The 16,019-nt window shown below is 34.4% G+C and overlaps 1 protein-coding gene across 1 annotated transcript in view; it reads left to right on the forward strand.

Annotated features, from left to right (window-relative positions):
• Positions 1 to 3,296: 3,296 nt before the first annotated feature.
• Positions 3,297 to 16,019, forward strand: part of LOC124366925 (ankyrin repeat and death domain-containing protein 1A-like) — a 140,649-nt gene continuing 127,926 nt past the window's right edge. Inside the window, exon 1 of the mRNA XM_046823532.1 lies at positions 3,297 to 3,804. Coding sequence (XP_046679488.1) covers positions 3,732 to 3,804 — 73 coding nt within the window. The 5' untranslated portion in view covers positions 3,297 to 3,731. The remainder of the gene's footprint in view (positions 3,805 to 16,019) is intronic.

A 16,019-nucleotide genomic window follows, 5' to 3' on the forward strand; every position in this document is an offset into this window, starting at 1 on the left:
TGTCCCGGCTTAGAGATGTCGCGCTTTGATGTCACTGGAAGTTCACCTGTGTAGAACAAAGGGAATGTTTCATTATGTCAGAGACTAACAACACAGAGAGATGACCTCTCATATAGCATCATCACAAAAGTGAGAGGTCATTGAAACAATATCTCTGTCCCGGCTCTAGAGATGTCGCGCTTTGATGTCACTGGAAGTTCACCTGTGTAGAACAAAGGGAATGTTTCATTATGACAGAGAATAAAAACACAGTGAGGATGAACTCTCATGTCGCATCATCACAAAAGTGAGAGGTCATTGAAACAATATCTCTGTCCCGGCTCTAGAGATGTCGCGCTTTGATGTCACTGGAAGTTCACCTGTGTAGAACAAAGGGAATGTTTCATTATGACAGAGAATAAAAACACAGTGAGATTGAACTCTCATGTCGCTTCATCACAAAAGTGAGAGGTCATTGAAACAATATCTCTGTCCCGGCTCTAGAGATGTCGCGCTTTGATGTCACTGGAAGTTCACCTGTGTAGAACAAAGGGAATGTTTCATTATGACAGAGAATAAAAACATAGTGAGGATGAACTCTCATGTCGCATCATCACAAAAGTGAGAGGTCATTGAAACAATATCTCTGTCCTGGCTCTAGGAGATGTCGGCGCTTTGATGTCACTGGAAGTTCACCTGTGTAGAACAAAAGGAATGTTTCATTATGACAGAGAATAAAAACACAGTGAGATTGAACTCTCAAGTCGCATCATCACAAAAGTGAGAGGTCATTGAAACAATATCTCTGTCCAGGCTTTAGAAAGGTCGCGCTTTGATGTCGCTCCAATCCACCTGCGTAGAACAAAGGGAATGTTTCATTATGCCTGAGACTGCAGCATGGGATTTTCATTCCTTTACATGAACGTAACAAAAGTTAGTGTTTGATATTTTTCTGCTCAATATGTTTTGAACGATTTATGTTTATACAACATTTCTAATATTTCAATACATTTAATTTGTTTTGGTACCACTACCAATTTGAATCTTACTCCTAACTGCAATTCGCACAGGGGAGGATATTTTAAATCCATTAAAAACGGTCTGAGGTAGTTCTAAAAATATATTAAACATTTTCTACCGTTAAAATTTTTTAATGAGAAGAGATTATATGACTGGTTCACTCGATATATTACACAAAGCTGTGTCACGCCACCTGTTGCCTAACAGGCTCGCTGAGTTCTTATTAAAAATTAAAATATATATCACATATTGTTCTTGAGATGTCTTGTGACATGATGCACTCACAATGTTTCATTGCGTTATGTTTATTAGCAGTGTCCAAATAATAGAAGTTCCGGTGAGTTAGTGAGAGTACTACAACTCAAGAGTACGATGAAATCAAATCTTGTCACTGACTTTTAAGATTGACTTTCCATGATATTATTTTTGTTACTCTGTTACTATAAACCTGACATGTTAAAATCTCATATAATTGTACTCAGTTTGTTTATTCATTGTGCCATTTTGTCTTTGTTGTCATGTAAAATATTCGCTATAAACTCATGTAAATCCCATTGTGTGACATACAACTCAGTATTTCCTATATAGAAAGTAAGTTTCATGCAAACTTTCAAGCCTATGTCAGTTCTTCTCTGAGATACCGTGCAGATAGACAGTCAGGCAGATAGAAATAAAACTATTTTTCCAACCATTCGAGCTATAGGTTTCGGTAATGCTTATTGCGAAACTGCATTGTATAAACAAACAAACTGGGGTTTCTTTAAATGTATATAGACATATTCCTGAGAAATAAATCGATCGTCAGTCATTATAAGTTGTGTTAAGGGTTGAAATTATAGCTTTTTAGATTATATGTAAATAATATTTATATCACTGTCAGGCAACTAGATAAAGGGGGAACTGTTATCTGACGTTGATTTAAAATGGTTACGTGTATCACGGTTGGTTTTAAATTTGTGAAATTGAAAAAAAAAACATATGAGAAAAATAATCGTTTCAGATAACCCCTTTTTATATCCTTCTATTTTGATCACCACCTAAACAATCGCGTCTGTTCATCCATTTTGTTTCTTAAATTTTTTCATCGCTTTAAAAGAAAAGCAAGGTTGTGTGCTTGAGCAATGCAAATTGATTCTCGGTTCATGGCCTGCCAAGCTGTTTGTTTAACAGCTGGTAAATATAATTCCATTATTAATTTTTAAACTTCCATTAGTTTAAAATGTTATAATGAGAAAAGTTTTAGAAAAATACTAATTAAAATCAATGTTAAACTACTCATAGAATATTAAAATATTTTATGCACAGTTTCATAAGAATAGATAAGAATACAATGTATAAGAATTCGTAATATTCAACCGTAGAATAACATTTATTGCATTTCCTTGCATCTCACCCTAGTGGCGGGTGCTTATTGAAAAGGCACGTTAGAAATTCTGGGAGTTTTACAGTGTAAATGATATTGTTTCGATTCTTACGGCTTATAAGATTTTACAAAACTGTTACAATTGTAATATTAGAACTTATTTCAGTTAGAAAATCCAAGATGAGCACCAAGAAACGACCTTTTGTCATGCTGTTCCATCCAAAAACGTCATTGAAAAATTAATGTGTTTAAACTTAGGTAACATTGCAGTTGTTCAAACCTATATTAAAAACTATTTTTATTTGATTAGAAAAAAACTACCTAATATTGTCATGAAAATTCAAGATTACATATGATGATTTTTATTGATATTTGCTTTCCTAATGCTAACCTAAAATATGTGCCTAAAAGCAATGTAAACTTAAATAATCGTACTACAGACTTAGCTGCTATGTCAGTAAATCCGCTATCTTGTTTTTAACGTTACGACCGCCATATACTATTGATCTCTGTCAGTTCTCAGTGGTTGGTCGTTCGGTGCAGACTTGTAATTGTTTGTAACTTTTGTATTAAGTGCATATTTTAGAGATAGAATATTAGTTGTGGTTCCGTACTTATTCGTGTTACGAAGCTCTGGTACGATTTGATTATTTTAACCTATATTGCAGTTGTGTGTTGGGTTCATTATCTGTGTCAGGAAAAGATCAGATTGTAGATCTCGAAACGTATTGTTATTGATTGCTTAAAATATCCGAAAAATTCAGTTTACATTTCTTGATATAGTTTATCCAAGTATAGATCACAACGCATAGTTCCGAGTGGACACATAGTTGAAACCAGAGGTTGTTACCCAGGAAACGTGATGTATAATATATACAGAGCTGAACTGTCAAATCCAAATGTCACACAGAGAAATTCCTAGTTATATCTTAACCATATGTAATCCAGACCACAGAGTTCGAACTAGCGAACATTGTGACTCAGGACACTTATGAATAAAAAACACAAAGGTGGACTTCCAGAGAAATTACCTTTTATACTTCAGTCACCCTTAGACTAGACTGCAGATTTATAAACGTGCAAGGTAGCAATCTTCTCTGGTTTGAATAAGCGTTCAAGCACTTTTATTTCTATAACTATTGGTTCCTGCTTTTCCTTTCTTGCTTTGCTTTGCCATTAATAATTATATTGTGGAATATTTATTAATAAGGTATTATGAGGTTTTACAACGTTCGCTTGTTTGAAATCTGAACGAAAAGCGGTATAACAATGCATACCGTGTGAAGGTCTACAGTGTTTGTCATCTAGCTGAAGCAAACACACTAAAAGCAAGTTTTGCTTGTTGCAGCAAGATGGCAGTAGTGTCGACATGCTGAATGCGGACTCTGATGACGTCAGCCCACCTGAGGAATCAGTTTCTTCCAGCAGAAGAAGTAGTAGAGGTGAGTTTTTATGAAAGTTGTGCATCTTTTAAGAATCCTCTTGACCATTTGACACCACAAGTTTCGTCTAAGTCAAACGTGTAACAACCTTAGAAATATTAAAAAGATGACATTGCTAAAGGTTATAGCTCTCATTTTCCTTCCTGCAATAACAATTTATTGATATAGCAGGAAACATAAATTAATTTGGAAAAACGACTACAGTTTGTGACACTTTTACAGAATTTATCAACAATGATGAAGAAAGCTGTGATAGTGTGTTCAGACATAATTAGCTCTTATGAAAAATTCACCCCATATTGGTCTATTTCTGTTAGTTTGGTGTTAGTTTCCCTGGTAATGTATTTTTTGAAATGAAAAGGGAAATCTGTATCTAATATACTTCAGTAATGATTTCGGAAGGAGTTCTCAGATGATTCTGGTACTGGTATGTTCCTATGAAGAACAAATCATTGCAATGAAAATTGTGAGCTACTTGAGGTTAAAGAGTTAGGTCATAAGTTTTCACATTTTCTATTAGAATAGATGCTAAATTGAATTTTGTAGCGCGCTCAAACATTTCTCGTACAGGGATTTTTACCTTTTTAAATGTCTGATTCCATCACAAAGTATGATGCATTAAGTTGATACATTTCCTTAATTGCTGGAGATTTAAAAACAATGTCCTTCACGAAAAATGAGTTTGAATAATGAATCAGTAGGTGCTTTTAGAAACGATTCTCTACACTTACACTGTTACATTACAATGATGATATATCGTCTACATATTATAATTAATTATTATTATAATGTCACGCCTTAGATCATTATTGTTGAGTACAAAATTAATAAAAATAAAAATTAGGGATATAGATTAAATGTATGCTTTAAAATTTGGAATAAAGAGATATACCTTATTATTGCAAACAGCAATTAAAATATGGCATTTCCCGCTAAAGACGCTTCAGTTGCTTTGAGGGAAAAACTCAACTCTCAAGGGAATAAAGGAATCATAACTTTCATCTTCAGTTCCCTTAACGTTATTTAACTTTATGAGGCTGTACATTTTAATTGCGTTAGTGTTGTAAGGGATTGAATTAATTTTCTCCTGTTAATGATTACACGCACAAAGAAAAGTGAATTTAACTTGTATGACCACAGACTCTGACAATTAGGTACATGACGAACATAGTGTCGACTAAATTAATTTGGTCAAACTAATAAAAAAGTTTATAATTTTGAGTTTTTATATAAATAGTAGTATATACATCTGTTTGCTAGGCCTGATACCATTGGAAACAGTGCGTTAAAAAATAACAGAAAAATATAGTATCTCTAATCATATATTTCAAAACGGCAAACGCTACGACGTGTATTTACAAACATATGTTGTATAAAACATATTATTTATTTATTTCCTTTCAACGGTCAAAAACCAATTTACATTTATAAACTTATGATAAGATGAGTAAATAATACTTATAAAAAAGGGCCAAACCAAACATGCAACTGGACTGTAAATTAAATCTTATGCATAACTAATAATAAATTTCAATAAACATTGAATCACAAAAAGTACTTGCTCTGCCGGGGAGTCGAACCCGGATCTCTCACTTGCCGGGTGAATGTGCTACCATTACACCACAGAGCGCTTACTTTTTCCGATTCAATTATTTTGTATTTGGCCTTATCTGTCACATACGCGTTTAAATAAGCAAACTAACATATGATCGGAAGACCAAAGACCCGTCAAATGACTTTTATTTACATTAAATTGTATAACTGGCTATAGCCTTATTTAATTTCAATAAACATTGAATCACAAAAAGTACTTGCTCCGCCGGGAGTCGAACCCGGATCTCTCACTTGCCGGGTGAATGTGCTACCATTACACCACAGAGCGCTTACTTTTTCCGAATCAATTATTTTGTATTTGGCCGTATCTGTCACATATGAGTTTAAATAAGCAATCTAACATATGATCGGAAGACCAAATACCTGTCAAATGACTTTTATTTACATTAAATTGTATAACTTGCTATAGCCTTATTTAATAAATAAATAAGAAATGTATAAATTATAATAAATATTAGTGATAGTACTACATAATAAATGGGAAAAATATTTAACTTAAATACATTACTGTATAAAATGTAACATTATATGAATAAATAAAAAAGATAAATAATAACAGTGCAAGTAAACTATATAAACATCAATAACAAATAAAACTAAACTATAAATGAATAACAAGAGTAAAAAATACTAATTAGTGATAGTGGTCAATAAAAACTGAGAAAATATTTAACTTAAATGCATGTACATTACTGTATAAGATGTGTCATATGAATAAATAAAATAATAAATAATAACAATTCAAATAAACTATATAAAAATAAATAACAATGGAAAAAGACTGTAAATGAATAACAAAGTATAAAGTCAAAGTGTATTATGAAGTGAAACCTTGTAAAACCACGTGTGTATAGCAAGAAATACCCACACTACACAATGAACAATTAACATAAGTTTGAACTGGTATATAGACGTCTATAATGGCGTGCCACCCTTGCCCGTGTTGACCCTCCTCCTTCAGGTACATGATGAGATTATTGCTATAATCCTTCTTCGTGGATCTCGACAGGAGGCGGCTCCTACCTCCCACATTACCCATCCAGAATACTGTGTCACTCCGGAAGCAGCGCAAAACCCATTTTAGGATTGTAGAACAATTTTTCAGCTTTTTTCCTAAGGGAACAAAATAAGATACGGAAAAATCAGCCATTCCCACTCAGTAAGATTCTAAAGTAAGAAATGAGAAACTTTATTTCACACAGAAATCATTAAATACATACATATTTATAAGTGAAAGTAGCCCTGATCAGTCAAAAGCTTGCGGCTACTTATCCAGTTACTTAAAATCTACCTTTTAATTAATCAAATGCGGAGTACACCCCTTATTTAAATTTAGGTGGAGTGTTAGCTCCAACTTTTTGTGCCCTACGTTCGCTCCCACTTCGTGTGTCAAAAAACATATCAAAACATAGCGTTTGTTTATCGATGACCCTCACTGGTCTACGATTCAACTAAAAGGTTTGAACAACTACAGAGGCTCTGTCACATACAGCCAGGATGTGTTTCCAGTACGAAAGGCGATATTGAAGTGCCACCCCAATGTACTCTATCGCTTTCTTTATTATCTGGATTACTTAGGACTCCTCTGCTGTAGAAACGAGAGTGGGTAATCGCCTCTTGATGGATTTAAACGTCTCTGTTTTAGAAACCACCATCCGGAGTTCATAGTCGCCTACCTGGAAACTCGCTCTTTCCTTTACCATTATAAATATAAACTACAACGTAGTATACAGTAAAAACTGGAACTGTAACGTTGTTAGCTATACCTTAACTAATGAACGGTTAATATGACAAAAGAGTGATCCCTTTCACATAATGTAGCTATGTTGGAAAGGATTGCTTCAATGTGAATGTTTAGTTTAGCTCCAGTTCACCTTAGTGCAGCGTCTGGAATCTGGAGCTAAACTTAATATTCACATTGAATTAAACATTCCTAATATATAGCTACGTGATGTGTAGAAAACTCGGTTACTCCACCGTGCTTAGAGATCGTGTCTAAGACATCGTACTGCATTCGATTGTACCTGATGAGACAATGAGAGTAGCCTACCTCCTAACCTAGGTTATACTATACTTTGTAATCTGTGTGTCTTTGATGTCGATATGATGTAAAGAATTCATTTTGAGCATCTTTGTCGCCGACTTTATTTAATCTCTTTAAACGACGTGACTCCAGGAGTGAAGTCTATGGCAGAATCAGATTCCAGATGCTGTACTAAGGGGCAGGATACCCAGAGCTTAACTCAACATTCACTGCAATCTCCTTATCCAAAATATTTGAAATATTATACTTGCATTCAGTGCACATTTAATTCAAATCAACTATACAAATAAGTTCATGCTCTAAGACACTAATAAATAAACTTCTCTCTCACTTTTGTGAAATTTCTCTCAGGCACGTATAGAAGTTGGTAAATACGAGCTTGTATATGTGGAGCTTATCCTACCTCTTCAATATTCCGTGGGTGAGTTCGTGCAAAGAACAGAGGAGTCTGACTGTTACATAAAGTTTTATGGTGGAAAAAGACCTTCACATACGATTTACGTATTGTTTTCTTGGATATAAAACATTTTCGAACTCGTCAGAAATTTCATTATTGTTCGGCTTGCTGCAACCACAGTAAATTACAGAAATAAGGATTCAAGGTTTATATAAATTTTGCAAAGCCGATAGGGAAGTTCCATTAATATTACTTAGATTCCGTCCTTTGATTTAAAATATTTAAACGATATTTTCCATAAAGCATTTGAAAATTTAGGTTTATAAGTTGCTTTTAGTATTTAAGTGGAACTAAAGAAAAATTCGTATATTTGTAAGTGTTTCAAAGATTCTTTACTTGTTTAAAATAAATGTAGTTTTTAATTACCAATCTAGATTATTCGGTTTAAAATTATTTCATAAAAAACTGATTGTAGATCATGTTCGAGCAGAAAACTGTTACGGGAATTAATTAATTATTGTTGGCTGTGAAACTAAAAAATTGCATTTCAAACTAACTCTTTAGATGCTTCTGTTAAAATCAACCTGAAAATATCTAAATACGTTATCTATGCCGAAATCATTTTCTAGACACAGGTTTCTAATTTAAATCAATAAGCAAAAGTTTTTAAAATTTATTAATTTTTAAGGTATATTTCAGATTTAAAATAAGATGTTATTCACTTATGCCGGCTCCGAAGCTGTGAGAGGTAAAAGGAAATAAAATATGTTTTAGCGAAAGTTGAAACCTGGAGTCTCTTTGTTGTCTTTGTTCTTATCCGTGCTGAAGGCAAACAGCATTAAGACACGCCAAAGTTCCACAGACAGCCTTGCGGTAAACTTGTTTTCCCAATACGTCAGACTATTTACAGATTTTTCCGGGTGGATTTTATTGAGCTCCATACTTGTTATATTTATAACCGTAAAGTGAGAATTTGTCATTAAACCATTTTTTCAAAGGAGGTAATTTTGTCGGTAAAAAAACACCAACATAGTTAAAAATAAATATCTTGGTAATAGTGCAAGAAAAGTTCACTTTTAAATATGTCAAAACCTTTATTTTTATTTTAAAAGTCAATAAGATATAAATAGATATTACAAAAGTCAATATATTTGGTACCATAATCCTTTAAGGATTTACGCAACGGTTAGAAACATAAATATGAGATAAACCAGCTTACCTGTAAGGATGTAGAAGAGCAGGATCAGATGTAAGGAGCTTAATGTCTTCAGACCTATTAGGTGACATATTAGTATTAATTTCTAGCTACTTCAATATTTTCAGGACCTACGTATATACAGACACATTGGTTACATCGTTTGAGATTGGCAACGAGTGTTTTCTTTTGGAATGTCAAATTTATGAGATTTTGTATTGAATGAATATATAATAACATAATATCAAATTAGATTAAGATGCGAATGACGTGGAATAAATTTATAATTTATTCACTTTAATGTCTCATTAGTCTTGTTCTACTGATGCCACACCGCCAAGAAAAACAAGAGCAGCATGAATTAATTCTGCTCAAATATATTATTTTGTTGTTGGAGTGATGTGTTATTGCTTGACTGAAACTGAAAGTTAATTTTGCATCTTAGGTGATGGAGTTCTTTACTAAATTTATATTGAAGGGCTGTGCCCATGCTTAGGTCAAAATTTTCTGTAGCGATAAGATAATATTGTCCAGTAAGAAGCTCGATAATGGAATGCTTGCTCGATAAGGAAGATGGATAAAATGGGTTGCAATTCTAATTGGATTGTTGTAATTTCATTGACGTCAACGGACGAATACATGGATGGTAATAAACCGATACGATAAGTTATTGACAGAACGTAATGAAAGTCGTACTCGATCTGCAGTGTTAGGTTGTGGCTATGAAAGGAACACCGATACTTGTAAGGCTGGAATTAGAGGCTGCATGTCCTGAACTAACCTAACTTCTGACTGTCATTTGGGACAGCCTTCGACCTTTTGACCCAAAGTCAATAGTCCTTGTTTGCACCGAGAGGAATCCTTGTAACGGGAGTTAAGTTTCTATCAAGAGTTTGATCGCTTTTTGATGAAATTTTAAGAGGGACCTGTTGGATCCTTAATAACACACAACACTCAATTTCACAGATAAGAAGAACACTTGGAACCCTAAATACGGACGCATTTCGTTCAATCAACTCCCAAAAGTGGGACAGGTCGATGGTGTACCAAATATGAAATTAAAATATGATATTAAATTAACTCCTCGTCATTTTTTAGAAAAATACAATTATATAAATCTTGCTCATAAGGGTTTTTTTCAGGTTGCCTTTTTCTCGGCTTTAGAGTACAGAAAAAGATAAACCACGAATTCAGTAAGACAAAGTGTGTACATCTGAAGCATTTGTGACACGGTTCAGTACTGAGCGACCCACTTTGACACCTGAGTAATGGCTTGCGTCACGAGCACTCCTAACTTCATCATTTCCAGACCCAACTTTAGTAATGGACGTCGTAAGTTGCTAAATGGGTTTGATTTACTCCTTTGACGCAGGCAGGCATTGTCACCTCACCCACTACTTTGAAACATAGGACAGTACAGCGGTAAGGGGCAGATTAATATTGTACGTTCTAAAGAAGGAGACCAGATACTAAGGGTTATTAAGTTAAACAGCCCCGACCAGTGCCCGTTAACAGTCAATTATCATCTCTTGTTTGTAATAATAACTTTTCTAAATATTACAGGGTCTTAGAAAATTCAAAGCAATAAAATACTTGCGCTTATTCTGTATAACTTATCATTCATAAATAAATAATTTATGAATTGATTTCTATTGGTCAATCGTAGTTGGCTGGTCGGCGAATGCAAACCTATTGTAACCTGTATTCTGTAGTTCAGTTTTTATAATTAATTAGTGTTGTGTTTAGTTTTTATTAAGTGCATGTTTTAGAGTTGGTGAAGTTTACACACAACATGGTGGTTGTGATTCCTGACTTACGCGTGTCACAACGCTCTGGTATGATTTGTTTATTTTAGTCTAGTTTGTAATTATGGGTTGTGTTAGTTATTTACCTGAGGACGAGATCGGATTGCAGATCTCGAAACGTAATGTTAGTGACATTTTATCACTAAACGATGGCAAATGTCTGGAAAAATCGTGTTTCCTTCATAAATAATTTAATTCGGCACTTTTACCTCATAATCTTCATTCATTAACATTTACACAACAGTCAAATTTACTTTTATCGTTAAGATTTCCATAGTCAAGTTGAGCTTTGGTAAGGCTTCAAGTCACCAAAGAGTTTCATGTTATCACAGCTTATTCGTTAGGATTAATTTCATTATAGTCTCCGTATTAAGTTCTCATTTCATCAAGATTACCCAAAAAACTCTTTTAGTGCCAGAGGAAATTTTCAAGTTGCGCTCCGCCAGTGGCAACCATTTATTACACGTGTGTGCCTGCCTGCTAGTGCCAGAGGAAATTTTCAAGTCGCGCTCCGCCAGTGGCAACCATTTATTACACGTGTGTGCCTGCCTGCTAGTGCCAGAGGAAATTTTCAAGTCGCGCTCCGCCAGTGGCAACCATTTATTACACGTGTGTGCCTGCCTGCTAGTGCCAGAGGAAATTTTCAAGTTGCGCTCCGCCAGTGGCAACCATTTATTACACGTGTGTGCCTGCCTGCTAGTGCCAGAGGAAATTTTCAAGTTGCGCTCCGCCAGTGGCAACCATTTATTTATTACACGTGTGTGCCTGCCTGCTAGTGCCAGAGGAAATTTTCAAGTTGCGCTCCGCCAGTGGCAACCATTTATTACACGTGTGTGCCTGCCTGCTAGTGCCAGAGGGTTTCTATTTCAGTTTTCAATGTGTTGGTAAATAATTTGTTTCTCTGTATATTCCATCGGTTTACTCTAAACACCATTTGTTATAAAGATCCTCTTGACAAATTTCATAGTAAAATGTACACAGCAAAAACATTATGGTAATCTAAAAACTACACAATTGTAAAGCCTTATTTGACGCAAAATATGAAGTTAAAGAAAAATACAGATAGCACTAAAATAAAAGTACACTATAAATTAGACACTTTAAAACTTATCAAGATTTTTCCAGTAGTCCTACACACAAAAACCTCAAAAACATAGCACTGATGGAAAACAAACTTCAATACTTTCTTCGTAGGATAATAAAATCTCCTAAATATATATTTTAGTAATGGAATTTATGTAAACGTATTTATTTAAAAATAAAAGATCTTTCTAAATAAATAAAATGTTTATTTTGGAATTGTTCAGGACGTGACGTACGTTCACACATTACCAAGTTTTTCTCCTTCCAGATTATTGCAGTGACAGCCTTATCTATTGTCACTTACATTCTTCTATTCAAGATCTCAGCTATTAAATTTTACTCTTCCGCAATGATAAATCCACCGCCATGGTCACTCTGGACAAGGCCTTTTGTATTCAAACCCTCTCGTAATTTCAGTTTTAATCGTAAATTTTCCTGTTATTAAAATATCTACCATACAGTTGTTCATTCACAAGGGTTACTGCCAGTAAAGTTCCTATCTCATAAGTGTCCTACAGTTATTGTGCTGCTTTCAATGTCAAGGTATCTTCTTAACAAAGATCCTTTCGTTAGGCTCTCGCCCTAACGTGGGTGACCGACGCGACGCATTCACAATTTTCAACTCTTCATGACCTTTACTGTCAAGATCTACCATAATTAAGGTCCCGCCACCGTGCTTACTTCTATCTACAGTCACCTTATAAAACGTACCATTGAGTCTTCAATGTCAGGGTCTCCTTGTAATGAGGTTTCCCACTATAATCAAAGCTCCGTCCAAAGAAACCAGCCACAACAGTTTGTTGACAATGTGGTTCCTATATGAATTAAAAATTACGAAATAAATATCGCTGTGTTTACACAATTTATATGTGGGGGGGGGGTTATAGAAGTGAAATCATTGGATTACACAGATTCAATAAGATTAGATACATAGTATAACATCAGTTCACAAATACTTCTCGGTTTTATTTGTTCTGATATTGGAAACTTCCTAATGACTCATAAATGAGGGTTTAATACCCAGTTAAGTTTGCACGGCAATGTAGAATGTCCAACATTAGGAAAGTTTGGTTATCAATAACTTGGCACGGAAGTAGCAGCCGAGCACTAAAGTGGTTTCCGCCCTCTCACACCCACTCCGCTTCCGTTTCCGGGAAATTAATAGCAGCGTTTCCATCCATTTTTAAAATGACTTGACATTTTTATATAATGTCTATTTTAGTTTGCCATTTTTGTTATAAGGTAATAAATTTTAATATTAAATAAATAATGTTTTTATTTTTACGTAAATTTTTGCTATTCAAAGCTATTTCGCTTGTATGCATCTTTGGTATTAATCGAAAGGTATTAAATTTAGATGTGTCTATTTGGATTTTTAATACATCTTTACGCCTCTATTCCACGTGCTTCCAATCTTAATTTTATGAAAGTATTTTTTTTTAGTTTATAAGTCGTAAATTTAAATAAGAGTTACTAGAACACTCATATCATTAACAAAGTTTTCCATTATTAAAAACGCATATACAGCTATAGCATTTCAACGTCTATAGAACATTTTTCAACTTGGAAGGTAATTTTGTTATATAAGTAATTGCCATACATATTTTAACTAACTTTTATTAATTAAAATTGTAAATCGTGTGAACTTTTTAAATAAATTTCACTTGAACTTATGAAATAATCAATAGCTTTTATAAATAAAACAAAAATATTTTCTACAAACAAGATTGTATTTCCAATTTTTCAGGTTCATCTTTGAATTATTAGTTGCTTTTCAACTATTATTCTATTTTAAAAAGGACAGAAGGTCAAGTAGCAGCAGGATCACACAAGTAATCTACTATGATGTTATTTTACAACAATGTCTGTGACCTAATTGATAATAATCATGTGGAATATATCAGACTCGATATACAAATGTAATTCTAATATTTCCACACAGCGCAACGTGTAATCTGAGATCCTGTTGTCCTTTAAAACCTTCCATCATAAAAAAGAAATTCATCATGTAGGAACTGGAATTTAGTCATATTGAAATGTATGTATACAATCGTTAAGGTTTAAAGATTACTTTTTCAATAACAAACTTTAAACAAAGAAATACATACTAACTTTTGTATTTAGTCTTTTTGTTTTTACCTAAAATATAGGCATTACTAATTTATGTCAAAATATACGCAAAAACAATATTTTTAGTAGGATTGGTTTTCTTCTTTAATTTTTTAGTGAACGTTGTAAGCAAAATGGATATTATTACCTAAAAAGTGTAATAATTCACTATGTTTAAGCAAAAAACAAATGATAATCCTTATAATTAACGAAATGAAAGATCAACTAGTCTCCTACCTCATTATTCATAAGGTTGAGAAGACAAAGACCTCGTACACAATCAGCATAAATATTGTATCGTTCCATCCTGATCTCAATCTGGGCACAATGGCTGCTACACCATCGCGGTGTCCTGATGCTACGCTGCAACTACACTGGTACCACACTACCATTAAACTGACGTTTCACTGCAATTATACCGGCAGTACAATACAATACAATTACACCAGTGCTACCCTGACATCACACTAAAATTAAACTGGCGGCACACTGCAATTACAACGATACTACACTGTCATTTTCCCATTAAACTGACGTTTCACTGCAATTATACCGGCAGTACAATACAATACAATTACACCAGTGCTACCCTGACATCACACTAAAATTAAACTGGCGGCACACTGCAATTACAACGATACTACACTGTCATTTTCCATTAAACTGACGTTTCATTGCAATTACACTGGCACTACACTACCATTACGCTAGCGCTACCCTGGCATCACATTCCCATTAAACTGACGTTTCACTGCAATTACACTGGCACTACACTACCATTACGCCAGCGCTACCCTGGCATCACATTCCCATTAAAACTGACGTTTCACTGCAATTACACTGGCACTACACTACCATTACGCCAGCGCTACCCTGGCATCACATTCCCATTAAACTGACGTTTCACTGCAATTACACTGGCACTTCACTACCATTACGCCAGCGCTACCCTCGCATCACATTCCCATTAAACTGACGTTTCACTGCAATTACACTGGCACTACACTACCATTACGCCAGCGCTACCCTGGCATCACATTCCCATTAAGCTGACATTTCACTGCAATTACACTGGCACTACATTTAGTTTAAGATTTTATTATAGAAGTTAAGACTAGCTTGAAAATAAAGAGACGTCAGAATGAAATCCCCATTAATTTTGAGTCACAGTTCAGCAGGTAAACAGCGCAACGGCGGCGTCACGAGAGAAGGAGCTGAAGTATTTTTCAATCAAAGTTTAGCAAAGTATCAAAGATTGGATTGGAAAAGTTGAAGAACTTCAATTCTTTGACGGCGCAAGAAGGTTGATGTTTCTTATGAAGCAATACCTTGTATATTTTAATATATTTGTTCTTATATACAGGGTGTACATAAAGTCCTGCACAGGTATAATATTTTCTGAACGATAACAGATAAATCAACTAGATTTGGTACATCAACACTACACCTAAAAATCTACTTTTTGAGGAACTATCAGTTTTTTGTAATATCATGGGGACGTCCCGCAAGGAGTCAGAAGGAAATCTTAAATAGGAGCATAGAAAGTATCTTCAATATGCACATCCTTTTAAAGGGCTTATCTAGCAGAGTTTAATGCCGCAAACCGCACTCAAAAAAATTGATCCAGTACAAAATGGCGGCTGTTCAAAGGTTTTACTTCGTTACATTTTATTAGTAGCCATAACCCCAGTAAAGCAAAACTGCAACCAAACGAATACTGCAGCTAAATACTACATTATGCTTGTCAGTTGTACAGAAGTGAATTATGACGTTAGTTAGTTATCCTCAAGGGTTACAAATTTGGGCCTAATATATTGATAACGGGGAAAACCTGATAACAGTAACAATTAGAAAGCTCTTATGTCTGGGTCGCAGTTTGGACTTTCCTATTAGCCAGTCTATTCATAGTAGGCTATTCTAGTTTTCTTGTTTTAGTAGTGCTGTCCAACCTTACTATCAGTGCACTTT

The sequence above is a fragment of the Homalodisca vitripennis genome, chromosome 7 (genome assembly GCF_021130785.1).
Source record: "Homalodisca vitripennis isolate AUS2020 chromosome 7, UT_GWSS_2.1, whole genome shotgun sequence".
Taxonomy (NCBI): Eukaryota; Metazoa; Arthropoda; class Insecta; order Hemiptera; family Cicadellidae; genus Homalodisca; species Homalodisca vitripennis.